The sequence below is a fragment of the Poecilia reticulata genome, chromosome 9, assembly GCF_904066995.2.
Source record: "Poecilia reticulata chromosome 9, P_reticulata-male-v2, whole genome shotgun sequence".
NCBI lineage: Eukaryota > Metazoa > Chordata > Actinopteri > Cyprinodontiformes > Poeciliidae > Poecilia > Poecilia reticulata.
The window spans coordinates 16,915,976-16,941,446 of NC_088838.1; the positions used below are offsets into that span (position 1 = coordinate 16,915,976).

General features: G+C 40.6%; 2 protein-coding genes across 3 annotated transcripts in view; one reads left to right on the forward strand and one right to left on the reverse strand.

The window, feature by feature from the left end:
- Positions 1 to 10,670, forward strand: thbs4a (thrombospondin 4a). 2 transcript variants are annotated; one of them, XM_008418830.3, is made up of 23 exons: positions 4 to 224; positions 1,101 to 1,298; positions 1,379 to 1,626; positions 1,709 to 1,811; positions 1,889 to 1,980; positions 2,440 to 2,491; positions 2,584 to 2,783; positions 2,870 to 3,007; positions 3,105 to 3,185; positions 3,261 to 3,413; positions 3,504 to 3,608; positions 3,690 to 3,797; positions 4,292 to 4,451; positions 5,199 to 5,317; positions 5,389 to 5,441; positions 5,525 to 5,609; positions 5,708 to 5,804; positions 7,256 to 7,434; positions 7,584 to 7,632; positions 7,754 to 7,950; positions 8,021 to 8,193; positions 9,017 to 9,156; positions 9,250 to 10,670. In XM_008418830.3, the coding sequence occupies exons 1-23, from the start codon at positions 152 to 154 to the stop codon at positions 9,291 to 9,293; spliced, it is 2,847 nt and encodes a 948-aa protein (XP_008417052.2). In that variant the 5' UTR covers positions 4 to 151; the 3' UTR covers positions 9,294 to 10,670. The 2 variants fall into 2 exon arrangements, with proteins under 2 accessions (XP_008417051.2, XP_008417052.2); XM_008418829.3 differs by having other exon boundaries at positions 1 to 224; positions 3,504 to 3,797.
- Positions 10,241 to 25,471, reverse strand: part of serinc5 (serine incorporator 5) — a 20,597-nt gene continuing 5,366 nt past the window's right edge. Inside the window, exons 2-12 of the mRNA XM_008418832.3 lie at positions 20,830 to 20,997; positions 17,887 to 18,065; positions 17,443 to 17,525; positions 16,147 to 16,240; positions 15,342 to 15,553; positions 14,752 to 14,844; positions 14,019 to 14,145; positions 12,691 to 12,760; positions 12,453 to 12,489; positions 12,003 to 12,147; positions 10,241 to 11,806 (exon numbers count right to left, since the gene is read on the reverse strand). Of these exons, the coding sequence (XP_008417054.1) occupies positions 11,662 to 11,806; positions 12,003 to 12,147; positions 12,453 to 12,489; positions 12,691 to 12,760; positions 14,019 to 14,145; positions 14,752 to 14,844; positions 15,342 to 15,553; positions 16,147 to 16,240; positions 17,443 to 17,525; positions 17,887 to 18,065; positions 20,830 to 20,997 (1,353 nt within the window). The 3' untranslated portion in view covers positions 10,241 to 11,661. The remainder of the gene's footprint in view (positions 11,807 to 12,002; positions 12,148 to 12,452; positions 12,490 to 12,690; positions 12,761 to 14,018; positions 14,146 to 14,751; positions 14,845 to 15,341; positions 15,554 to 16,146; positions 16,241 to 17,442; positions 17,526 to 17,886; positions 18,066 to 20,829; positions 20,998 to 25,471) is intronic.

Genomic DNA, 25,471 nt, shown 5'->3' on the forward strand with positions numbered 1-25,471 from the left:
GTGCAAGGACACTCCCCTTTACTTTATAAGCTGTGCCTGTGGACAAAAAAACAACATCTAACCTCTGCCGTGTGAGATCTGTCCGTTCACCTTCATCAGTCGACAGGAGACTTATGAAATCTTTTCTCGAGGTGCGCGCTTGGTGACTGGAATGTGTTTCAAAGCAGCAGCTCTATGGCTGGTGCTGCAGCAACTGCTGCTCACTGTCGCAGCTCAGGGTATTGGTAAGTACCGCTTCTGCTCTCATGGAAAACATATTTACCAAAGATTTTGGTAGTCTGTAGCTATGAAACGTTTTCCATTTCAACATGAGAAAAAATAGGAGTGCAGATGCAGTGGAGGGTGAACTTAAAGCAAGTTTTCCCCCTGAGCTTTAGAGTCTGATATTGTGCTCTAATGACAAACTGACCTAGACCAGATAGTTTAGGGGAGCACATTACTGAGATCTAAGCTTTCCCAGAGTGTGCATTCAACTTTTTTCATTCAACTTTATGTCACTTGGTGTTATTCTTTGAATCCGTCATTTGTGTTTGTGCGTGTAAGTGCAGCGCAAAGAGGTTTGCTCCAGTGGACAGAGTTTGCTGCGGCTCTATAAAAACACAGCAGGATGCTATCATGAAAGTTCATTTGCACACACAAACATACATATATGCACGCACATCACAAAGGGGTTCTGTCACACTCAGTAAAGAGCCGCAACACAGTGACTCAGGAGTAGTAATTGGGCTACACCGGATCACAGAACCACTTAAAGTCTGCCAGATGGAGCACTTTACCTTCGTCCGCTCTCTACTGAAAGCATTAGTGTGATTTACTGAGATTTCACTTTATGAATTGTTTTCATTTTAAATTCTCTTACACATAGACATCTGAAAAGCTTGGTGTACATGTGAAAAATTCCCTGAAGCTGAAGTGGAGATTAAAGACTCCACACATGCAGCCAAAGCTGAATTATGCACTACAGTAGTTTGTGTTTACAACATGCAATCCCACTAAATTACACTGAAAAAGGATTAATAAGCTCTTTGGTCCCTCTAACTTACTGCTTTGCTGTTATTTGATGCACAGCCCACTCCTCTAACAGCTCTCTCCTGTGTTAGTCTACGACCTGCTGGTGTCTCCAGACTGCCTGCCAGACTTGCTCCAAGGAAGCCTGAAGAACAAAGGCAGGGATGAGGCGTTCCTCCTCTCGTCCTTCAGGCTCCAAAACAGGGCCCCCACCTCTCTGTTCAGTGTGCTCAACCCCAAAGACAACAACAAGTACCTGGAGCTGAATGTGCAAGCCAAACTGAGCAAAAGTGGGTTTGTTCTGCCAACGCTTCATTGTTCTGCGAGTCCACGCCGGTTCTGATGCCTCTGTTTATCGCTCCGTCTCCAGTGACGCTTCGTTACCAGAAGACTGACGGCAGGTTTGGCACCACCAGTTTCAACCACGGCTCCCTGGCAGACGGACGGGAGCACCACGTCATGATGCACGCCAGCGGCCTCCAGCGCGGCCCGCCTCGCCTTAACATCTACGTCGACTGCAGGCTCGCTCATACTGTGAATGACCTGCCGGCCGCGTTCGGGTCACTCCCACCTGGGCCCAACAAGGTGGCACTGAGGACCCTGCAGTCAAGCGGACAGGTGAATGAGAAATCTGTGATGAAAATGTATGGCTCTGGCCGTTCCTCAGGCTTTTATGCGCTCCGTTTTATTTCTCTGTCAGGATAATCTGACAGACTTGAAGCTGGTCATTGAGGACACCATCGACAACGTGGCCACCCTGCAGGACTGCAGCATGGAACCTGCGGAGTCTCTGCACCTGCTGGGTGTGTTGACATGGGCCTACGGTGTCCCAAACTGGTTGTGTCTGAGAGTTTTTATGCTGATTCATAACTTTGCTCAGGTTTCCAGGGAGGCAGGGTGGTGCAAGATCAGACCAGCATCCAGGAGCTGAAGAGCATGCTGTCTGAGATGAGGGAGCTGCTCCACAAGCAGGTCACGTGTCCTCTGTCTGCATTTGTCAGTCTGTTTCTAATGCCTGGAAAGGGAGAACACTCTTAAGAGTTGCTCTGAAATAAAGTAAAATGGATCACAATGGAGAGTAGATTTGAGAGAATCATACTGGAAGCAGCTGGAGGTTAGAAGTTTTTTGATTCTTTTTTCAATTTGGTTGCTATGGAGATCGAAAGATGCTGCAATTCAATAAAGAAAAATATATTTAAACAAAAGTTTATTAAATGTTTAAATACTTTTAAACATTACATCTACTTTTTAAAGTAGATGTTAGGGGCTGTGTAAAGAGCCGCAGTAAAAGTTAGTCAAATATGAATGTCAAACAGTGAGGCAGAAACATTCTGCTATTTTTTTTGTCTGATTTTTAAGATGTCATCATTCAGAATTTCCATTGTAGCTGAAAGATAATATTCTAACAATGTTCATGATGCTCTGATGTAGATTAAGGAAACAAACTTTCTGAGGAACACCATTGCTGAGTGTCTGGCTTGTGGTAAGCAGTCAAAAAAGGTCTTCCTCCTTGTTTACAGTGTTTAAACTCTGTTGAAACAAGAGACATTTACTTTTTTCTGTTTTCACCCACAGGACTCGAAGGCAGTCCCACCAACCCTGTCCCAGGTCAGAGTCCTAAGCAGGTGGTGTTTCCTTCCCATCTGACTGGGTGCCCTCCAGGGACCTGTTTCAGACAGAATATGTGCATTTCCTCAGAGTCAGGGGGCTTCCAGTGTGCCCCCTGTCCTGATGGATACACAGGAGATGGGGTTCACTGTGACGACGTAGATGAGGTATGGATTAAGCTTTTTAATTCGCACTACGGCACCTGGCAGCGCTCAGCTACTCATAATCTTTCTTCTCTGCTTTTGAGTTTTAGTGCAGCTTTAATCCGTGTTTCCCTGGCGTCCGCTGTGTGAACACCGCTCCTGGTTTTCGCTGTGAGAAATGCCCTGTGGGATACACTGGACCAGAGATCAATGGCGTCGGAGTGTCTTACGCCAAATCACACAAACAGGTCTAACTCAGCCCTCCCTGCTGTATATTGTAGATCTTTTTAATTCACAAAAATACCCTATCTAGTGTTTGGTTTCTGACGTTTCCTCCTCTCCCAGATGTGTGAAGACTTAGACGAGTGTCTGGGCCCGCCTGAGAACGGAGGCTGCACCCCCAACTCCCTCTGCTACAACACTATTGTAAGACCACTTTATGTACAGTGTGCCATTTTAATAGATGAGGACAGCCGTCTCTGACTGTGTCGTCCTCCTCAGGGCTCCTTCCGATGTGGAGAGTGTAGGGCTGGTTTCACTGGCGACCAGTTGACAGGCTGTCATGGCACCAGACTGTGCCCCAATGGTCAGCCGAACCCTTGTGACGTCAATGGGGAGTGCATTGTGGAGAGAGATGGAAGCATTAGTTGTGTGGTATGTATTCCCAACAGGCATCGATGTAAGAATATGTTTGTCACTGCAATATGTGATGATAAACTTTTTTTGTTGTTGTTGTAATCGTAGTGCGGTATTGGTTGGGCTGGTAATGGTTACGAATGTGGGAAGGACACAGATATTGATGCATATCCAGACAACAGTCTTGTGTGCAGAGACAACAACTGTAACCAGGTACTCCATTCCTGCGTCCTTCTCCCATACTCACGTTCAACCCAGGCTTGCGTCAGAAACTATTGTTTGTGTGTTTTCCAGGACAACTGTGTGTTTGTGCCCAACTCTGGCCAAGAGGATGCGGACAGGGACGGGTCTGGTGACGCCTGTGACGACGATGCAGACGATGACGGCATCATTAACGTAGATGTAGGTGACTTAGCTCATCATATGCACAGTAGATTCGGTGCCTTTAAGAATGATATTTGCGCCTTGAATTTTCATATTTTGAGAGTTCACAACCATAAATTTGATTGTGGCTTTCCCATTTTTGCTGAAGTAAAGCATTCCTACAGCATGATGCTCTCACCACCATGTTTCTCTAAGGGGCATGTTATGTTTTGGGTGATTTGTTAGAGCATTTTTAGCTTCACTTCAGAAATATGCATGTCATGGTAAAAGAGCTCTCTAAATGTGGAAGTTGTCTTTCCCTGGCTTTAGTTCCCAAGTTTGATATAATAAAGTGAGAAAGTTGCATTGAAGACAGTAATCTGATAAAACCATTTCCACTTAAGTGTTTAAATGTATAATTTTTTGTCTTATCTTTGTCAAAATGTTAAAAGTACGAGGTATCGTTGCATGGAGGTGTGTGGAACTTTTGTGTTGAAAAAAAAACAAAAAAAAAACAAATTTGTCTGTCCCAGGATAACTGCTGGCTGGTCCCAAATCTGGACCAGAAGAATAGTGATAAAGACATCCATGGCGACGCCTGCGATAACTGCAAAACAATTCAAAATCCCTCACAGAGGGACACGGACAAGGACGGCCTGGGAGACGAATGTGACGACGACATGGACGGAGACGGTAAGAGTGTGAATAATTAGTTGGATAGCTGTTTATCAGATCGGAGTGTAAGTTTTTGTTTTATATGTGGTCAGATTATGGGAAGTGGCCTTTCCCTGGTTTTATTGCCTAAATTAGTTCAAGAGAAAAGAAGAACCAAGAGTGAAAGCAGTCATCTGATAAAAGCATTACCGGTCGGAGAGGATTTTCCAGATTGCAGTCTGTCTGGACATAAGAACCTTCCTGTTGGGAAGACACAGACGGGAACAATTGTTATTGCCTTTCTGTGAAAAACATCCCCCTGCTTCTCTGTCTGTTTCAGTCAACAACATCTTCTACCCGTTAGATCTCTGGGTTTCAGGATATGCTAATACAGAGCAGTGTTACATAAAAAACTCCAACTGCTAAAACTTTCCCCCTCATACCTTAGTTAATCGGCGTTCTGTGGGAACTCTGATTACTGATTAACTCTGATGGAAAATTCTTGCCTTTTGTGTATACTCATTGTTTGGTGTTGGGCTTGGCGGTTCTCCCTCGTCTTGGTCATTCGGTAATGTTTTCAACTCTGTGGTCAGATTGCTGAGAACTAGCTCATGTCTGCCTCGTCATTTAGATAATTTTTTCCGTGGAAAGCCATTGCCAGGAGCTGAAGACCACTGGAAACTATTTCACCATCAATTTGAAACAAACGCTGCCATCTGCTGATGCATTCTGACTGCCCTGTAGGCTACATCCAACCAGCCGCTGTGCTTTTAATCCTGTTTCCAGGCTTGAAAAATGTTCTTGACAACTGCCAGCATGTCCCGAACCCAGATCAGGCAGACAGGGACAACGACGGCGTAGGGGACGCGTGTGACAGCTGTCCTGACGTGGCCAACCCTAATCAGGTAACAACAAAACACAACTAGGGAGATTTCTCTTCCATGTCATCAACTGAGTTTGTTCCACTCGCCTGCAGTCGGACTCAGACAATGACCTAGTAGGAGATACCTGTGATGACAACATAGACAGGTACACCCTGCTTTGTCTTGATTGACTTGAAAGTGTTTCTTTCTTTTTTTTAACCTGTTTTTTTAATTTATTTTTATCATCAGTGACGGTGACGGTCACCAGAACACGAAAGACAATTGTCCCACTGTCATCAACTCGTCTCAGCTGGACACGGACAAGGATGGAATGGTTTCATCTCGTTCTTTATATTTCATTAACACCTGGTGATAATCGCCGATTCATATCGCTAATGTAGAGAGAACCAATCTGTAGTTTCTTTCTTGCAGGGAGATGAATGTGACGACGATGACGATAATGACGGCATACCAGATAGTGAAGATAATTGCAGACTGGTTCCCAACTCAGACCAAAAGGACTCAGACAGTTTGTGTTCATTATTTTTTGAATTGTACAGCTTAGGGGAGAAGTTTGCATACAGTCATCATCTTATCATGCAAAAATAAGGTTTGAATATGATGGACTTTTTTCATCCATTTAGAATCCACGTCTTGAGTTACATTTGGATAAATTTTTCTTAGCAAGTTGCAGAAAAACTGCATGTGTTTTGTGGAAGAAAAGTATTTAGAGCTTAGTTAAATGAGGTTGGTTTCCAGGCAAGGACTTAGTTTTGAAACATAGTCAACAGATGATCAACCAGGGTTGAACTTGGAGCCACTGCAACAGCTTAATGTAGACTGATTTATCCATACCAAAGTTTTTACTTCACCCGCTTTGTGCAGCGCACCATCACCACTACGCGTCACTTTTCTTAAGCTTCAACCCCTTTTTGTAATTCCTCCAAGGAAACTTTTTGTCAAAATGTGAATTCTTTCCTCCATCTGATCATATTTGGCTTGAATAGCTGAAAATTTCAGTGTAGCTTGAAGATTTAGTGTTGGAGCACGGAGTTTATTCTTGTTCTGTATGCCATAACATGTCAACATGAAACTTGCTTCTCTATAGACAGTGACACTGGCGTTTAAGCACTTCCAGTTCATGAAAACTTCGGGCCTGGTTGTGGATTTAAATCAAATCCACAATAAACCGAAACTTGAAGTCACATGTAGAACCATTCCACTTCAATACAAGAATACCTCAGGTTGTTTCTGATCACTCTCTTAAGTTTTATTTCATGTGGGCCAGACACTTGGGTTCAGGTGAAACTTAGGCACAGTTGGAAATACCAACAATGCAATAATCCCAAACAGACTTTAACACAGTAAAACTGACCTACTTTATCCAGTTCAGAACCAGTTTTGATGTTTGTTTGGGATCTTTTTCCTGTTGGATCACCACATTGTGTTCAAGTTTTACATCCAGCTGGTGACTGGAGGCGAAGTTGAAGACCTTGGAAGTTCTCCTTCTGTACCATCCAACAGTAAAAAGACCCACAGCATAATGTTGTCGACATCGTGCTGGAGACTTACAGAGGACCTGCATCTCTCTGCATTTGCATCTGCAGCATCTGCAGATGCATAATCATCTCAGCCTTATGGATTTATATATATATATATATATATATATATATATATATATATATATATATATATATATATATATATATATATATATATATATATATATATATATATATATATATTGGAATCGGTTTGTACCATTTGAACCAACCGTGGATTAAATAAAATCCACAATAAACCGAAACTTGAAGTCACATGTTGTAAAACCATTCCACCTCAATACAAGAATACCTCAAATGAATCATTTAAAGGCCTAAAGTTAATTTAACAACCATACCCATGATGTTGTACATTTCTGACTGCGGTTGTTCAGTTTTAGCATTTCCATGACAACCAAACTCTACTGATGTATTTTAGTGGACAAAGTTGGAGATGCGTGTGAGGGAGATTTTGACAAGGACAACGTGATTGACATCATCGACCACTGCCCTGAGAACGCTGAGGTCACGCTGACCGACTTCAGAGCCTACCAGACCGTGGTGCTGGACCCGGAGGGAGACTCACAGATAGATCCCAACTGGGTGGTGCTCAACCAGGTCAGCAACAAAACAAGGCTCATCTTACCTTTCTTACCTCAGACTTTTAAGCCCATTTGCAGTGGATTTTCCTCCAGAATGTCTTTCCTCGTCAAAACTCTTTCAAATTATTTTGTTAGGCCTTATAGACAGCATGTTTCCTCTTCCAGGGTATGGAGATAGTCCAGACCATGAACTCTGATCCAGGCCTTGCTGTTGGTAAATACTTGAGTATCTTTGCTTTGCCGTGTCCAGTTTTACAATAACTCCAGCTATTTCCCATCTCCCTCCATGGATCCTCTGATCCGGGCCGTTGTTTGTCTCCTATGTGCATCTCCAGGCTATAAAGCCTTCAGTGGAGTTGACTTCGAGGGAACCTTCCACGTGAACACAGTGACGGACGATGATTATGCTGGCTTCATTTTTGGCTACCAGGACTCGTCCTCCTTCTACGTGGTGATGTGGAAACAGACGGAGCAGACCTATTGGCAGGCCGCGCCCTTCAGAGCTGTCGCTGAGCCTGGAATACAATTGAAGGTTTGCGTGACGTCTGTTTCCATCGGTTTGACGGAGTCCTCCTCGATCCTACATGGCTCTTCTTCAACAGGTGGTGAAGTCTAAGACGGGTCCTGGTGAGTACATGAGGAACTCCCTGTGGCACACAGGAAACACAACGGACCAGGTGCGTCTCCTGTGGAAGGACCCCAGGAATGTCGGCTGGAAGGACAAGGTTTCCTACCGCTGGTTCCTCCAGCACAGGCCGCAGGTCGGATACATCAGGTACAGACAGACATGCTCCATCAAACACACTGTAGACACAGTTTTAGTGGAAGGCTAACCTGCTGTCAATGTTGATGCGAAATTCATTTTCATTTGGGGTTTTTCCATCAAAATCTGTATGCACAACCATATGTTTTACCACTCTTTAATTTGCGCCAAAGCCTTATAGCATAATGCATCTCAGCCTTATGGATTTTGTTGCCATATTTTCTGAGGTCCAGGTCAATCCTGAACCTTTTAATGGTTAACATCCCAGAAACCAGTTTTGATATTTTGGACTCATTGTTCTGTTAGAAAACCCAAACGAGTTAAAGTTTCCACCACCTGACCTGAACTGTTTCTCTTTTAGGAAAGCAAACTGGATTGTAAACCCAAATGAGAAACCGATAGCAAATCACAAACAGTGTCTTGTGAGATTCAACACAGCGTCACATGGGAGAGTCACTTTCTATTAAAATCAAGGAGATTACTCTTCCCAAATCTGGAATCAACAACAAAGAGTGTCTGCATAATGTAAAATGTGATGTGAATGAAATAAAACATTTTCCAGTATCCAGTCGGCTTTAGGTTACAAGCTTGTTTATTGCTACAAAAGACTGAAGTTAGAGTTCAACTTATATTTTAGGGGGTTCATGCATGAATTTGAACCTTTGTGTAAAATTTAACCAAGAGACAATAAATTTATATTATGCAGAAAATATTTGTGTTTAAAGATGGAATTGTTTCTTTTGCATCGTTTAAAAGAAATTTACATATAATCCCAGTATTGAGTGAATTTATATTTCTGACCAGAAGTGACTTGTTTTTTTTATGTTTTACTCAGAGCTCGTTTCTATGAGGGGTCCAAACTGGTGGCGGACACTGGGGTGATCATTGACACCAGTATGAGAGGTGGGCGACTGGGTGTGTTCTGTTTCTCTCAGGAAAACATCATCTGGTCCAACCTGAAGTACCGCTGTAACGGTGAGTGTCTGCTGACTAACAATGCTCTCGGAAATGGAAATAAAAGCTCTGATCATAGAAGTGAGATTTTATTTTCTCCTTTTTCTTCTTCAGACAACATTCCTGACGACTATCAAGAGGTAGAAGGGGCAGAGTGAAGGGGCAGAACACCGACGGGGGATTTTTACCACAAAGAAAGACGCTGATATGTGTTGCTGTAGTAGGTCAAAGGAAAATGGAAGTGTTGGAAGAAAAAGAAACCATTTCAGTGACGGTATTTAGAGGAGCTGAACATTGTGCTTTATATCCTTTGTTAGTTCAATGATTAAATCAGCAGTTTTTCCTTATGTTTATGCAATATATCTTCAGTTTATTAGTGCTGCTCAAACATAATAAGCTTTCAATGGACATTTCTTAAATATAATAAAAGCTGCCGCATGTAAGTTTTTTTTTTTTTTACATATTTGTTTAAACTGTCACGATATAAAATAAGGCAGCTCAATTTTTTTCAGATTGTCTTATATTGTCATGACAAAGTGGGAGTTTTAGCAAATATGTAACGTTTTTTTAATTTTTTATAAAAGTTACATACTGCAGCTTTAAGTAAAATAAATCTTGAAAACTACACAGTATTAAGTGTGCTTTAATCTCTGGAATGATAACTAGGTGAAATGCTTGAACTCCAAATTTCAGTTTTAGGTTACACTATGTACGTACACTCGCTCGTATTCAATTGAATGTCTCTAAACAAGCTTCTGGCATAATTTAGATGGACTCCATTTCTTATCAGAAATGGTAGCAAGCAGAAGAAATTTCTGCATCTACTAGTTTAGCGTTTCTCTCCTGCCTCAAATTAAAAAGTGAAGAAAAGCAGGTGCAGGTTATAATTTGTTGTATATTCTCCTGAAGCATGGACCCGACGTGCAGCTATTGCGTTCTGACCCTGTTTTTAACAATGTTTAATTCTGACCTTGTGTGACCTACATACAATCCACAATGAATTCAAATTTATTGAAGTTGTGAATGATGAATAAAGGCCCTAAATTACTGTACGTCTCATCTGAACTTTTCTACTGACCTGTACACAGAAAAACCACATCTGACGGCATGTTATGCATGTTTTTATTGAAATAACGTGAGCGTCATGCCACCTACAACTTTGCATTTCAAACATTTTGGTCAAATTACTGTCAGTCATAAACCTTCGTTTACAGTGGTTTTCAATGTCTTACTTTATTGTGTTTTTTTTTTCCTTGTTTGAAAGCACCATTAAATTTCTACATTCACATTAATCACTGAAATGCAGAAACAAATGAATATCATTAGTTTACAATGAAGCAAATTAAAATGTCAGCTCTGTTGCTATGCATGATTCTGTCTCCTTCTTCGAAACATGTTAAGAGAGCGATCAGACAAAGAATTGATTGAAGGAACTGTTCAGCTTTGCAGTGTGACGTCATTTTTTTTTCTATAATACAATTTAACTCAGCTGTAAATTCAACATCCAGTGTTGAATAAATCACTTTTGACATCAACCGTGCTGGCTTTTTCCTAGACATCATGATGACGAAGAAGCATAAAACGTTTAACTGTGATTACATGAGTCAGCAAATACATAATGTTCAGAGTTGTATCTTTTCCTGCGACAGACAAAACAATGTGAGCAGTTCTGCTGGCTACCTTTGGCAAATGCAATGTTGATTCAGTGGAGCTCTTCCAGAGAGGTGGCACTTTACAGATATAAAACCTCCTGCCATGCATGACGATGACCAGAAACACGCAGGTGAGATGGATTTTCTCTAAGAAAGGTTTCGGCTCAAAGGGAGCACTGGCGATAGGAAAACTTTACCCTTGTGATCTAAGTGGAAACTTCACAACAGTGGGTGTCTAATATCAACAACTTGTTCTGTTGCATAGAAAAAACTACAAAACACAATATATAACAAATCACAACACATGGAGCTTAAACAATAAGCCTGAGGAATGAGTTTTTAAACATTGTTAAGAAGCCAAACTTGCTCAATTCACACCATAGTTCATCTTTCCTTCAGGATTAAATAAATACATCTTCTGTAACATCTCTCCAACTAAATGTATCCCACAAACATATAAACCTTTGCTACAACTTCTCGATGGTTTGATTTCACAGAACTGAAGCATCTGGCTGAGATAAAAAAAAAGAAAAAAAAGGAAAACAATAAAATAAAAAGTTTGATAATGCAACAAAAATCCACTTCAGAGAATCTACAAAGGCTCAATGGTTTTCAATGTAACGCAACTCCAGGTGTTATTTTTGTAACTCCAGACCTGTAGGAAATACAAAGACAGTCAGTGGTATTAAAAGAGTTAAAAAATGACCATCAAGGTATTACCAGCTTAACATTGTAAAACAAAGACTGTAACATGTAAAACAAAAAGATAATCCTCCACTCTGAATGTTGGGGGTAGTGAAGGGCTGTGTTTCAAGGGCAGGCGGGGGGTTCGCGGTGGTCCCTTTGCCTCATCCATCAGAGAGAAGAAGGTGACCTAAGCCTCGAAGCGCTTCGGACACATCATGGGAGCGAGGAGCGTCATTATGTAGAGGAAGAGGCAGACCCAGCAGGACACCACCTTGAGCCAGAACACCGACCAGCTGCCGTCCAGCAGCTTCTCGATCTTATGGTCATCATAACTGGGAAAGGCAGAGGAACAGGAAAACTGTCTGAACTCAACTTCAGATTTCAACCAGAGTAAAAGCTGAGACAATAAAACATGAAGTATGAGATCAGAGGCAGGGGGTAAAAGAGTCGACGGTACAGTCCCCCGAGAAAACGCGTGCAAAACAATAAGACACAAATACAGAGCGCTGAAACAAAAAAATTACTTACTGAAACCAGTTGGTTATGGACATCATGACGTAAAGAGAGCCCAGGAAGAAGACAAAATGGAAGAAGGAATAGCAGTAGATGGTTCTTTCGTGCTCGTCGTACACCACGCTCTGTCCTGAGGTGGTCTTCTCCTCTTCATAATCTTCTGGAAACGACAAAAACAACAATCATGCATGAAAGGTGAGGATCAGCAGCGCACATAAAGTTTAAAACTTCCTTAATGAGAAGACCTGGTATTTCTAAGTGCATGTGTACTTCCAGCAGGTGGCAGTGTGATCCAACACATGCTTCTCCTGCTTTACTTTGCAACAATAACCTCCTAGTAACAGTGACATCATCTGTGTTTGCTGACCAATGCTTTCTCACCATCCTCAATCTAGCTGCTAAGTAGCAGCTGGATTGAGTGTGTGGACTCTGACTGTGAAGGACAAATGATCAGAATTTCCTCACCTGTGTCGTCCCCGAAGCAGAAGCAGCAGCGAGCTCTCTGTGGAGGAGAGAAAACATTACTGCTGAGAGGGACCAGAAAATGACGCGGGACAAAAACAGATGCCTCATGTACAATTGGCCACATCTGTCTGAAAGCGAGTCAATGGGGTTTTTTACTGTTGCTGTTTTTTTGTTTTACGAGCGTGTATTTTAATTTAGCTTCACAAGCCCCGTGAGGTCTGAATATTTGTGTGTTTACCTCAGTTTCTGGCTCACTGTTCCTATAGACCCGGAGCGCTGCAGAGCTGCGCTTAGTGGTCGATGTTAAACTGAAGGAGAGAAAAAGGGAACAAAAATAGAGAGAGAGGTTATAATTCCATCACCCTGTTTTTTTTTCTGATAATTTGCCGCTTTAGCAGCCTGCGCGACCACAAGAGACAGGATGCCTCCAGTTGATGGGAAACACATGTGAACAAAGACGTAAAGCCACAGTTTGCGTCTCCCCCAGCTTTTTGCTCAGATACAGCCAACTGGATGGAGCTTTGCAGAGCCAGCCAATACAAAGTGAGCTGCCTGCGTCGTTATCGTTTCTCTCATCATCCTGAGTGCTCCTGAGGTTCAGTTGGGTTTCTTTTGATAAGCATAGCACTGTATGAAATCAGTGAAGGCTCAGTTAAAAACTTATCTGCTTTACAGAGGCTGTGTCCGTTTGTTTTGTTAGGAAAATTTAAAGAAAAACAGCATAAGAAAGATATTTTAGCCAATTCTTGTTCTTCAACTGATCCTCTGTTATTGTTTTGCTGTGAATACTAGTAAAAAACAATGTGTCTGAAAAATCAGCAAAAAGAAACAGAGTTAGGGAGCAAAACTTAACTAGAAACCTGCAAGGCAGTTTGTTCTTCCTGTTTGTCAGAAAAACAAAACTAAAGGCTGAGACGAGTCAGAGGTTTCCAGGATAATACATGCACATGATCCAACTGTGTCATTTTGATAATTTCCCCAGAAACAGACACTGAAACTACTGCAGTTATTTATTTAGCTGCCTCAGTTTTATGATCTCATGTCAACATAAAGCTTAGGAATCACGAAGCAGTTTATATGGATCAGTGCCACAACAAAGAAAATGCACATCTTTTGACTGTGGTCACTTTTTTAAAGGGATTAACCGTAAAGTAAGATCAGTAAAAGTGATGGGTGATTCTGTTAAAGCTCAGTGAAAGCAGACAACTTCTTAAAGCTCTGTGTTTGCTTTGGTGGAAATACTCTGGTTTCCTCACTTACTTTCCATTTTTAGACAATTTAACCTGCCAGATAAAGATCATCATTTCAGAAAGATTATCACCTTTCTGAAAATGTGTGAATGACAATCAGAATGTAAACCAGATCTGACTGAATCTTTCTATGCATTTTTTTCTGTCTGAACGTCAAAAAATATATTTTTTTTTAGCAGCTAACTTGTCTTTGAGCTGTCACGTCACGAACCTGGAGGAAGACGCGTGTTCATCTTTAACGGAGGCTACAGCTCAGCACATGTTCACAACTGCTTCAGTTTGTGACCGATAACTTGCAATATGTTTTGCTTCCTACCAGGAGTAAATGATGCAGGCAAATAAGATCACTGCTCCCAAACCGGTGACGATCTGCTTGTCACTTTCTGACCCGGAGTTGAAGGGAAACACGCAGACAGTTTGGTTCATGCCATCGACTTCAACCACTAGCAGAAGAAAACATGTGGAAACACATATGTGAAAACTAAAACATATTTACAACCAATGAAGGATTTAAATGTAGAGTAGAACATTTACATTTTATGGCTTATATCATCATATTTATAAACATGAAACTGTCTGCAACGAATACTAGCTTAAGCTAATTATCAAATGCTAACCTAACTTGTGAATCAATTGACCTAAGTTAGTATTAATTACAGATTGTTAGTATTAATTACAGACTGTTACAGATTGTTAGTACTAATTAATTACAGATTGTTAAAATTAATTACAGACTGTTACAGATTGTTAGTACTAATCAATTACAGATTTAGTATTAATTACATATTGTTAGATTGTTTAGTATTAATTACATATTGTTACAGATTGTTAGTACTAATTAATTACAGATTGTTAGTATGAATTACATATTGTTTCAGATTGTTAGTATTAATTACAGACTGTTACAGATTGTTAGTACTAATTAATTACAGATTGTTAAAATTAATTACATATTGTTACAGATTGTTAGTATTAATTACATATTGTTACAGATTGTTTAATATTAATTACAGATTGTTACAGCTTGGTACAGATATGTCTGTTCTTACCTTCTTTTGGTTTGCTGGAGAAAGCGGAGAAGGTGAGGTACATGACGTACACGCTGATGACCCCGGGCTGCAGTAGCCCTGATCTGGGTTGCACTGCACAAACAAAAGCAAACAGACATTTTAATAAAATCTTCAAACAGGTCTTTACGAAAGTATTCACACCCCACATTTTGTCACATCCTAATCCTAATAAAAAAACATCAGTGTATTTTATTAGGATTAGGAAGCCAGAAGAAGTCATGTTTAGCAAAAGCCACATAGAAAACATCAAACAAGGAGTTCTGGACAGAAAAGACCAACAATCTAACTTTTTGGATCAACTCTATGTGACCTAGTGCAAAGCCAGACCTGAATCCAACTTAGACATTTCATAGAACCTTTTCATCCAATCTGACTCTTTCACCCAACAATTATGGTTTCTAGAAGTGCAAAGCCAAAACATTTCCATCTGTCACTGCAGCAAGTTCAAGAATCTGAATATTTTAGCTACATTGTTTTCAGATATTTGGTTAATTTCTATGGCGAACTACATTACAACAAAAAAACACTATAATAAATAATAAAGACTGAATTGTATTGACGTTTCTTACATTTCTGTATGTAGGGGGAGATGGCGAGCAGGGACACAATCAAGCAGAGGCTGCCATTGATGCCCAGAAAGATCTTGTTCAGAAAGCAGGCCTTAGGATGGGTGTAGTACAAGCCCATGAAGACCACCGCTCCCACTGCGATGCTGAACAGGATCAGGGTCACAAACGCCAGAGCCGCGTACCACAGGCGGTTGTACTCCACACCTGAACTCCTGCAGGCGGAAACGGAGAGGGCGTCGGGGGGGGGGGGGGGGAGAAAAAGCAAAAAGCGGAACAGAAAAAAACAACAGAATATTAACAAGGGAATACAAACTGAATGAGAATAATTTAACAGGGGAAAAAAAAACAGGAGTGAAAATACAAAAATACAACCCAGGAGTAAATGACCTAAAGGAAAAATCACAGGAAGGGAGACAGAGTAATGTGTGATGAGTTGCAGCATCACCATGGAAACACGACAGGAAAGGTTTACAGCTGCGCAGGTTCTTTCATTTTACTTCGTCTGGAAGTTTTATAATTAATACAGTGGCATGAAGACAAGCAAAGGTTCACATTTTATTTCTTGTCGATTGAAACCTTCACACATCTTGGAAACAATCTGCCACCATCTACCAGAAACTTTTCTGCAAGATGCATCTTTGCTGAACAATGCGCCCCATTGAAACACAAAACTGTCCATCTTCTTCTCTCATCACAACTTTTTTTTTTAGAGCCTCCAAAGAGTAAATAATATTTTTAGGGTTTTCTCTAACATACAAAGGTCAGCACTGATCTTTCAATGACAGCCACACTGTTCAGCTCTCACCAGTTTGTGTTCCATCTGTGAGCAAACTCCACCAGCAGCATGAGCTGGATCAGCAGGAAGATGGCTCCTCCTGCAGCTCCAATGTAGCGCCACACTGTCAGGTTAAACAGAGACCAGGACATATGTTGGACAAGATCACATTCTGAGCTCAGGAGAGCCGAATAATAAATAAAAGACGCAGGTTTAGAAAGAATGGTCACTGTGGATCTAAATGATTCATCGTATCACACTGTTATTTAGAGGCACCATTTTTCTCATCTTATTGGTAAAAGATTTTGAAAGTCCCACTTCTCTGTAACTGCACCCTATTTCATGTTGACGTGTAAAACTACGTAAAACACACTGAGGTTTGTGGTTAGATGACCTAATGGAAAGATAAAATGCTAAACATAAACGTTCTCCAATACAACAATAAGGACGAAACCAAGTTTATCTTTTATTTTAACTTTATACAACTGAGTATTTTCACATCCCCTAGTATCACATCCTTATCAGAAGTTTAATCTTTCTTTTTGCAGACTTTAAAACTCAGATCATTCAAAATTGTATTAACGTAGCAGACATGACTGAAACGATTAATCGGATTTTCTGATGTATCAATTATTGGAATAATCATTAACAAACTTTGTAATCAATTGCACTTGAGTATACAGACTCAAAATATGCCAATTGCTGAAAAGCAACATATTCACAGCAGTAATTAAACCAAAACTGTACAAAAATGTGAACATTTTGTCACAAGCAGAAGCTTACGATAAAAATACTTCATCTGTAAATATGTGCTACCCAAACTTCCTCAAGTGGCAGCTTTAGCTTCACCTGGTTCAAATGTTGTTAAAAAAAAACCTATTAAGCACCTTTTGTTATCCAAATATTAATTGGTTAATCCAAAACATACTCAACAGATTAGCCTGAGTATTGATATTAAGTCAGGCAGAAAGGCCTGAGCTTTTCACATGTTGATGTTAGGAATATGTTTTAGCTGCAGATGCATCCTTTAGAACAAATGATCAAACAAACACCAAAGGAATGTTATAACATTTTAGGCAAGAAAATGATTGTTTTCTTATTAAAAAAAGAAATGTAATTATTTATTTACATCTTTTAATATAAAATAAAAAGGCCTACACAGTTAAATAAAAAATCAGCTAAATTTTTTTTGTGATTAACTGATCAATCATCAGAATAACCAATAAAATAATCAATTATTAGAATAATCATTAGTTGCAGCCCTAACAACAGGCTTTATAGGAATACAGTAGAAAGTCCTTTGGTTTTGCAGAAAAGGCGTTTTACCTTCCAGAAAGATTTTCTCCTGGGGAATGAAGAAAGCTCCAGTGCAACAACCAGCCAGCAGGATAAACTTTAGCAGCCAGAAGCTGATCGTCAAGGGAGGCAAGAAATACAAATATATCGTCAAATCTAAACTAATGTAATATCAATTAAACTATTTAAGTAAATATTCAAGTGTAAAAATGTAAACACGATTATGATAAATGCATCGTACTTCAATACGATGCATCATAAAATATTTACAAGTCAAGACAATTTGATTTTTATTCAATAATTAGATTTTTATTCAATCATCTTATTTTCTGTTCTTAAGTCAATAAATGTGAAACCAAAATCTGTGAACAACTTGCTGACTCAGCATGCAATTTTCTCTAAACGAGGTTTGGGACCGCATTTCATTCTTACAGACAACTGTACATTTGATGAGCTACAGCAGCTCATTTTTACCCGTTGTGAATGGCCGCTCTGCAGCCTGTGCTGCTGTTTATCCGAAGCGTGAAGACGGAGAAGAAGAAGAAGAAGCAGGCCATTCCAAAGCACATCTTGTAGACAGCAGAGTATCCCACCAGAGTCTTGCAGTTCTCCCCGGCATTCATCTTCTCGCACAGTTCGTTGTAGAAGGGGATCTGATGGGCAAAACCAGAGAGCAAAAAGAAGAAGAAAAAAATACCAGGATTAGATCATTGTGGCAGTGGACAGAGACCCACCTCTGCTTATGTTTGTATTGAGTGTGCCCTCAGTGAAAGGGCCCAATAGTGTCTATTCTCTGAGTCACGGCTCTAAATGAGCTGAAAGACGGAACAGGCAGCAGCAACAAATGTGCGGTCTCTCTGTGGAGCCCTCATTCATCCTCGGTTCTCTGCAGCCTGTTAGAGGGGCCTTAAAACCAACTGACAGTGTACACACACAAAGGCCGCAGATGAATAAATTAAATGCTTTATGTCACCAAGTCAGAAAAATGTGAAGAGGGACAAGAGACGGAACAAACTACACGGGGGGGGGGGGGAGAAGAAAATCATGGTTCAAGCTCCAAAAACTGCATCACAAGAGGAGAGGCAAAGCAAGGGTGAGTAATGAAAATGAGAAACTTGGTGTGGCTTTCAGCAGGAAATTATACTTTGGTGGCTGAGGTCCAACAGAAGAGACAGCTCCTGGATTTAAAAAGCAAAGAATGAAGTCTGATATATGGTGAACAGACCTGCCAGCTTCAGAGACGAGGGTCCAAGTCAAATGGGAAAGAAATGGAAAACAGAATAAGAGTGGTAACTTTTTTTCTGTCACCCACTTCTTTTGTTGGCAGCCCAAGCAAAGGAGTTGGAATCAGCCTGCAGTTCTTAGAAGCTCGAGCGTAATTTATTTAGACCACATATAAAGCTGTACAGCGCTGGAATCTACTGACATGCTGAAAAACTAAAGAGAGAGCCAGGTAATTAGAGCACGATGCATACAAATCCCTTTGGGCAAGCACACCCTGTACAACAGGCTAGATTTTTGCATCACACAAATGATCTCAATTCTAAGACATTCTACAGCTCAAGTCAGTCATGGGAGATGTGTGTATTGATTTTATTAATGCCTCCATGTTTCATTCAGCTGAGTAACTAGTACAAAGAGGATAAAATAAAAAAAACGCCTTTCTTTCCAAGTGAATTGCATTTAAAATAACTTTGCTGATGACAAAAGCAGTAACCAGAATGTAATTTTTTCAAAAACTTTGAACTGCTACTTCAAATCGCAAGAACCAAACACTGACAATAGTTTGAATAATTGTGGTATAAATTTTACCCAGTCAATCCTTCTAGTGATTATGGTTTATTATATGAAATGAGTTTCCCAAAGCAGACTTTTTGAAGATAAATATGTATGAAAATAAGCTTGTCTTTTTCAAAAGTAAAAGATGAATGAAATCCAGTGCTCTTCAGAAAGGTATCTGTACTACTCACCGCTTGGGGACTTCAACAGGTAACAAATGACAGCTGAACATGTTCGATTCGGGCAGATTAAGCCGTCATCTCTTCAGCGTGTGGAGCCACATCATGACAAAGAGCAAAAAGCCTTTTTGGAGCTTTTGTCTCCTATTAAGGATCATATTAGCATGTCCATGGTGTTGTAATTACAAGAAGAATGGCTGAACTGTTTCAAACTGCTGTAAATCTCTTTATAGGAGACCAGCACTCCAACACACACAATGGCTGCTCTCTTAGGAGGGACTTCCCACTGTGCTCAGTGTGTCACTGACAGCGTCTGCCTGAATGTGTGGAGGGGTTTATCAGAGGCCATTTTGTGCTTGGGTTGTTTTTTTTTTTTGTAGAGAATCCTCGTATCACAGAGAAACACACAGCAGGGGGTCCTGTCAAAATGTTTAACACATACTGGAAAAGGGATACACAAAACAGGAAGACTAGCGGTTAAATATCGTCACCAAGGAGCCTCTTCTGGAAGAGGAAGCTTGGCTGTTGTTACGGTAACAATCAGCAAAGGATTGTATTCCTTTAACACACACACACACACACACACACACACACACACACACACACACACACACACACACACACACACACACACACACACACACACACACACACACACACACACAAATATATGGCTGAACATTATAAATATATTTATATATTTTTTTATTTCCTGGCCTTTTTTTCTAGGTCAGCTCTGTGTTGTACAGTGAACACATTACGCTGAATGAATTGGATCACTCTTTATTGGATGACAAAAATCTAACATAAACTTAAGTGAGTTTATAATACAATTATAAAAACTGACTAAACTGGATTTGAGCTTTGAGGTCACAAATTGCTTGCTGGATTTTCTGTATTAAGGATTTCCAGGTACACAGCAGAATCCCCGGGTTCAATAAATGAAAACAAAAACTGCACGTTTCAAAGAATCAAAGCATCCACAGACTATCAGACTCTCACTACCATGTCTGACTGGTGGTACAGTGTTTTTATGTTCATGTTCACAGAATGTTTGCCCCAAAGTTTTGTCAAAACTAGAAACAGAGAGCGAGACGGTGAGCCAGCTACTCAGAAAACAACAGGACAAAATCTGGGTTAAAGGTTGTTGGCCTAATAACAACTATACTATGCAGGAAGTTACTCTGAAGAACTCCAATTTGAGTGATTAAAGAGATCTTACTGATGCAATCATCCTAGAATCACAGAAGAAGTCATTTATTAGAAGTAAACACTTGCTCCCACTCTCGGTTTAAAGAGTGGGAGGAATGCTGCACATTTCAGAGATTTATTCAGCAAACTAAAAACAGTAAGCAAAGTGGTATTTTATTGATATAATCCAGAGTTTAGCAGTTATTATCTGCATACATCCTTCTAAATGTGTTTGTTAATTAATCAGTTATTTCAATAATGTACTCACATTGTCTTTCATCATGTCCTCCACAGTGGGGGACATCATGATGACACAGATGACGGTGACCAGCAGGAAGTACAAGGCGTACATAATCCTGGTTCCAGTGGACTGCTTGATCTTCGGACAGCAGTTACAGCAGCAGGAGCAGGCCGCTGAGCCGCAGCAACAGGCCAGCTGGACAAACACAATAAGGACACCCTTAGCTGAGCTTCTTATTTCAGACGTAATGAATACTGACAATCAGGAGAAACAATGTGGTGGATGGACGAGAGAAAAGTTCTCTAAAGTCATTTACAAATTCTATTAAAGTCTACATAAAACATAAAAAGTAAGAGCAGGTTCATCCAGAACCAAAAGGGAAAAAAAAAAAAAAAGATTTCTGCTGAAATAAATTTGCTTTAAAAACGATGATTCACACCAGCTGACAAATTCCCCGACCGCAGGAGCAAGTCCAGAGAATCAGTGAGGTGCAGAGGAGGAACACAACAGATGAATCAACAATTTTAATGATCTATTGTCTGTCATGGTGGCTCCATCTTTATCGCAAAAGACAGAAGGAAGATGGGAGTGGACACAAACCTCTAATAAAAAAATTATTCACCCTCACACAGGATGATCACTTTGTTAAAATATCCACCTTACTATTTGACTTGTCAGCTAAAATATAAGGTTGGATCAAGTTGGAAGCAGAAAGGGACTATATATATATGGCCAAGCTATGCTAACCGCTAAAATAACATGCTAAAGCTAACTTAAAATCTCAACTGTGTAGATATTTTGTCTTTAAGTGTTTTACAAAGTGACTCTGTTCTTATGTATTCTCATAATAAAGCGCTTTAAAAAAAAAATCAAATCATCCAAAAATTGATAATGCCTTTTCAAAAGTCAAAGACTGGAAATCTACCACAAACACCTGATTGGTGCATCTTGTTTATAAGTGACCCTTATAAACAAGTCGTCTCCATGCAGACACACTGAAGAGGGTCCAAGTTGCCCAAAACGCTTCAAAGCCGTTTTTAACCAACTTTTGGTTCATCAGAAGGGAATTGAGTTTGTTCAACCAATTTTACTGTCAAACTAAAACAACTGATTGAAAACAATGACGTTTTTTTCAACCTGGAAAAATACAAAATCCAACAATACAGAGTCATAGCATCTCCTTAACCAGTAGTAAACTTGAATACAACCACAAGTGACTGTTCATATTGGTCATTCATGGTTTCAGCCACGAGAGACAAACAGCCTCTCTTCTGCACGTCACTACGGAGAATGAAAACCCAGTCGAGCACAGAGGCCTGCACTGTTTCCTCTGTCAGGGCGTCACATAGGAGGAGGATAACTACATAAAAGAAGTCTTTGTATTATATTTAGAAAGCAAGGCGCTCTATGATTTTTTTTTTTTGCAGCCACCTCACCCAGTGCCAAGAGGTCAACCCTGTGATCTCCATCTGTACATCTATCTGATTCATCCACTTATGATTCAAAAACCACAAAAACAAAAGATTAACTTGGATCATTTTTAATGTTTCATTCTTTCTGGAGGTTTAAATGCAATTTCAAACATTGTTGTCACTTAAAGATTCTGCACAAGAGGAAAGTTGTGAAACACACGACTCGAGAGCAGCAGGAGGACAGCACTTCCTGTGGGTTTCCAGCATAAACAAGAAAGCATTTATCTGGTGATTGCTTCATCTTTTCTTTTAATAAGCCTTTGTGTGTCATTACAAGAACAATGTCCCGTGAGCAGGAATTTGCTGTGTTTGTAGGTTTTTTTTTATTTTATTTAATAGGAAAGCACTCTTTTACACCTCACGGGATTTTTTTTAACACTTATTAATGTGTTAAAAACACCCTCTAGCACCTGACTGACAAATGTACACCAAAACTTACACATTGTTGGAATAAAGCTTTCGGTCTCTGACTCCCTGCTTCTCCAGCCTTGAGATCTTCCCGTTAGCCTTCCTGCTGCCTGTCCAACTATTTACCCATCCATCACCTCGGGCTCCAGCATGGTTGCTTAGAGCTCTGGCTTTTCATAGCAGAGCAGAGCGCTGTCTTTTTGATGGCTCTCTTTACAGATTCCTGATTGAAAGCAGAACCAAAACTGTCTCCTTTCTCTGTTAAAGCAGGGGAAACTGCATCTCTGTCTCAGTTGCTCATCCTGAGAGAGCATTTATTTTACACACTGTGACAAAGAGAGCACATATAAAACTAAGATTTTATAGACAAGATTTTATATGTCGGATTCAAAAGGGTTTTGAAAAACAAACTTGTCTAAAAGATGGGCTCAAGCCTTTGGAAAGCAGACATTATGAAGAAGAACTGAATCAAAATCAGTCCTGACTTGTGAACAAGTAGGAAAATATCAATCTCTTTCTGATCAGTTTATGCAGCATATGTAAACACTACCAGGTTCAGCTGACAACATTTTTTGGTGTAGATGCTGTTACTGAGGGAAACGAATTCATGATTAAAGATTTAGTCGAGGTAAAGATGAAAGCAGCTGTCTAACTAGATAAGACTCAAATAATTTTCCAACTAGAAGAGCAAGAGGAGGAGACAGAAAAATTAAATTTGACGAATTTGCCCGGCCCACGACAGGATTGCTACTCTGAGTTTGTACATCGTCGTCTCCATTATCCTCACTGCTGTCGTTTCCACAAGCCTTCAGATGTGCACAATATACACTATACGAACTTTGTTTTTATTTCCCAACAAAAGGGTGTTTATTTTACTAAAATAAACTCTAAAAAGATAACTAATTTGGGACCCATTGACTCTAAGAGCATTTTTAAAGAAGCATCCCTTAAACTGGTAGGTTTATTCTGCTGTAGAAATTCATAAACAGAGAAAATCTGGCAAACTTAGAATCTATTTAATTACTTTTATATATAAAAGCACAGTTAAAGTAGCTCTCTGCCAGGCATGGCGGTGGCACAGGCGTAGATCATGTGGCCCAGAGTCCACTATGTCACCGTCACGGGTCCGAGTCAAAACCCGTTGACCTTTGCCTAACGTCTTCGTCTTCTCTCACAAACCACTTTGATGAATGAAGGATGAATGAAGTTTAGCCTTGATTCGATGTTTGTGCCTCCTGGTTTCCATTTGCATACAACAGCCGAACAGGGCAAGCTGTCGCCTCTAGTGTCTGCTGCAGACGCATGTCTCTATCAATGGGCAATTAATTAACCACAAAATGCTGCATACAAGTAGAGAAAAAAAAACAGAACAACTGAGGATCTGATGTTGTTTAGATTTCATTAGTTAGGGGGTGTTTCGCCAGCAGATTGCACACAGTGAGGCGGGCAAAGAGCAGACCGAGGAACAGATCTGGGAACAGGGAGAGGGATCCGAGAGATGGGAATGTCTTGAGGAATTCCTCCACACCCAGATGCAGAAGGAGTACCCATAGCAACCCACGCTGACCTTACCCACTTCACAGGCCGTCCACTCCCCCGGCCTCCCTCACTGCTAGTGCCCCTCGCCAGTATAATGACAGGTGGTTGGCCTCTCTGCAATTCAAACCACCAACTTACATATGATCAGCAGCCTCCCAGCCGTTTGTCCTGGTGCTGCAGCTATTCATCCTGAACAGCACAAGCCCGGCCCCCACACAGCTCTTTCCACGCCTGTCTTCAGTCAGACCAAGGACAGATTCTCAGAAAATCTTACAATACAGTCAGTGTAGACAAACTCTGGTCTACTTCTCTCTTATCTTAGTTGCTGTGTTTCACTCCCTTCATCAGTCTTTGTTGCGTTGCTAGGATGGTAACCATTATCTCTTTTGAGTTTTTCTCTTTTTTTCCCCACAGTTCACCTTCTTCTCCACTCGCTCCCATTATACTGCTTCAGAAAAAAGCAATAACGCCATTTGAAACACAAAGGAGATTTCCCCTCTACTAAATTTGAATCTTCTTGATGTTGGCCTAGCACATTTGCTTAAGATGTGAAAGAACGTGAAACCAATGTGGATGTTTTTGCAAGACAAGTAACTAATGATACCTGCTGTGTTATGCTCCTATACTCTTCACTGCCTTATTAATGCCAATCAAAGCGATAAAACAACAACACTGTTTGGCCTACCTCAGTCAAACCCAGAAGGGTTAGGCTGTGCAGCACGTAGCCACAGAGAAGCAACCGCTTACACAATACAAACAGCCCTATCACAAATTCAGGTCAGCCACTGTCCGCACAGCGAGGCTGAAAATCCCAGCCAGATTTACAATAAAGTACGGGGCTTCTCCGTCTAGCAGTTCCTCTAACAAGCAGAGGTGTCAAAATACTGCTAAATACAGGTCGGAGACCTGTGGGAGCAGGAAGCCAACACCGTTCGGTTTCACCTAAACACACTGGGTCTGAAAAAGAAAAGAAAAAAAGCATGGCAGAGAGAAAAGACGTGACTCACACCTAATGTGAGCTCTGTCAAAAGCAGCAGTACAGACACAGCAAAGCCCTGCAGCCATATTTTCACTACCACAAACAGTAACTCTCACTTATCCTGCATCGTGTGGTTAAATATGATGCCTCAAAGTGACAACACTTCATAACATCTGTAATAAGTTGGTCACAATGAATCATCCCAGACCAAAAGTTCAGATAAAACTGCCGACCCACCCATTTTTCTCAGATTACATCCAATGCTTTGTGC

What these genes read in the sequence shown, in the direction of transcription:
- thbs4a (XM_008418829.3), top strand. Translation starts at nt 152, where the DNA reads ATGTGTTTCAAAGCAGCAGCTCTATGGCTGGTGCTGCAGCAACTGCTG. An exon ending in ATGGAAGCATTAGTTGTGTG is followed by an intron (nt 3,414 to 3,503) that starts GTATGTATTCCC and finishes TTGTAATCGTAG; the next exon opens with TGCGGTATTGGTTGGGCTGG. An exon ending in ACTGGGTGGTGCTCAACCAG is followed by an intron (nt 7,435 to 7,583) that starts GTCAGCAACAAA and finishes TTCCTCTTCCAG; the next exon opens with GGTATGGAGATAGTCCAGAC.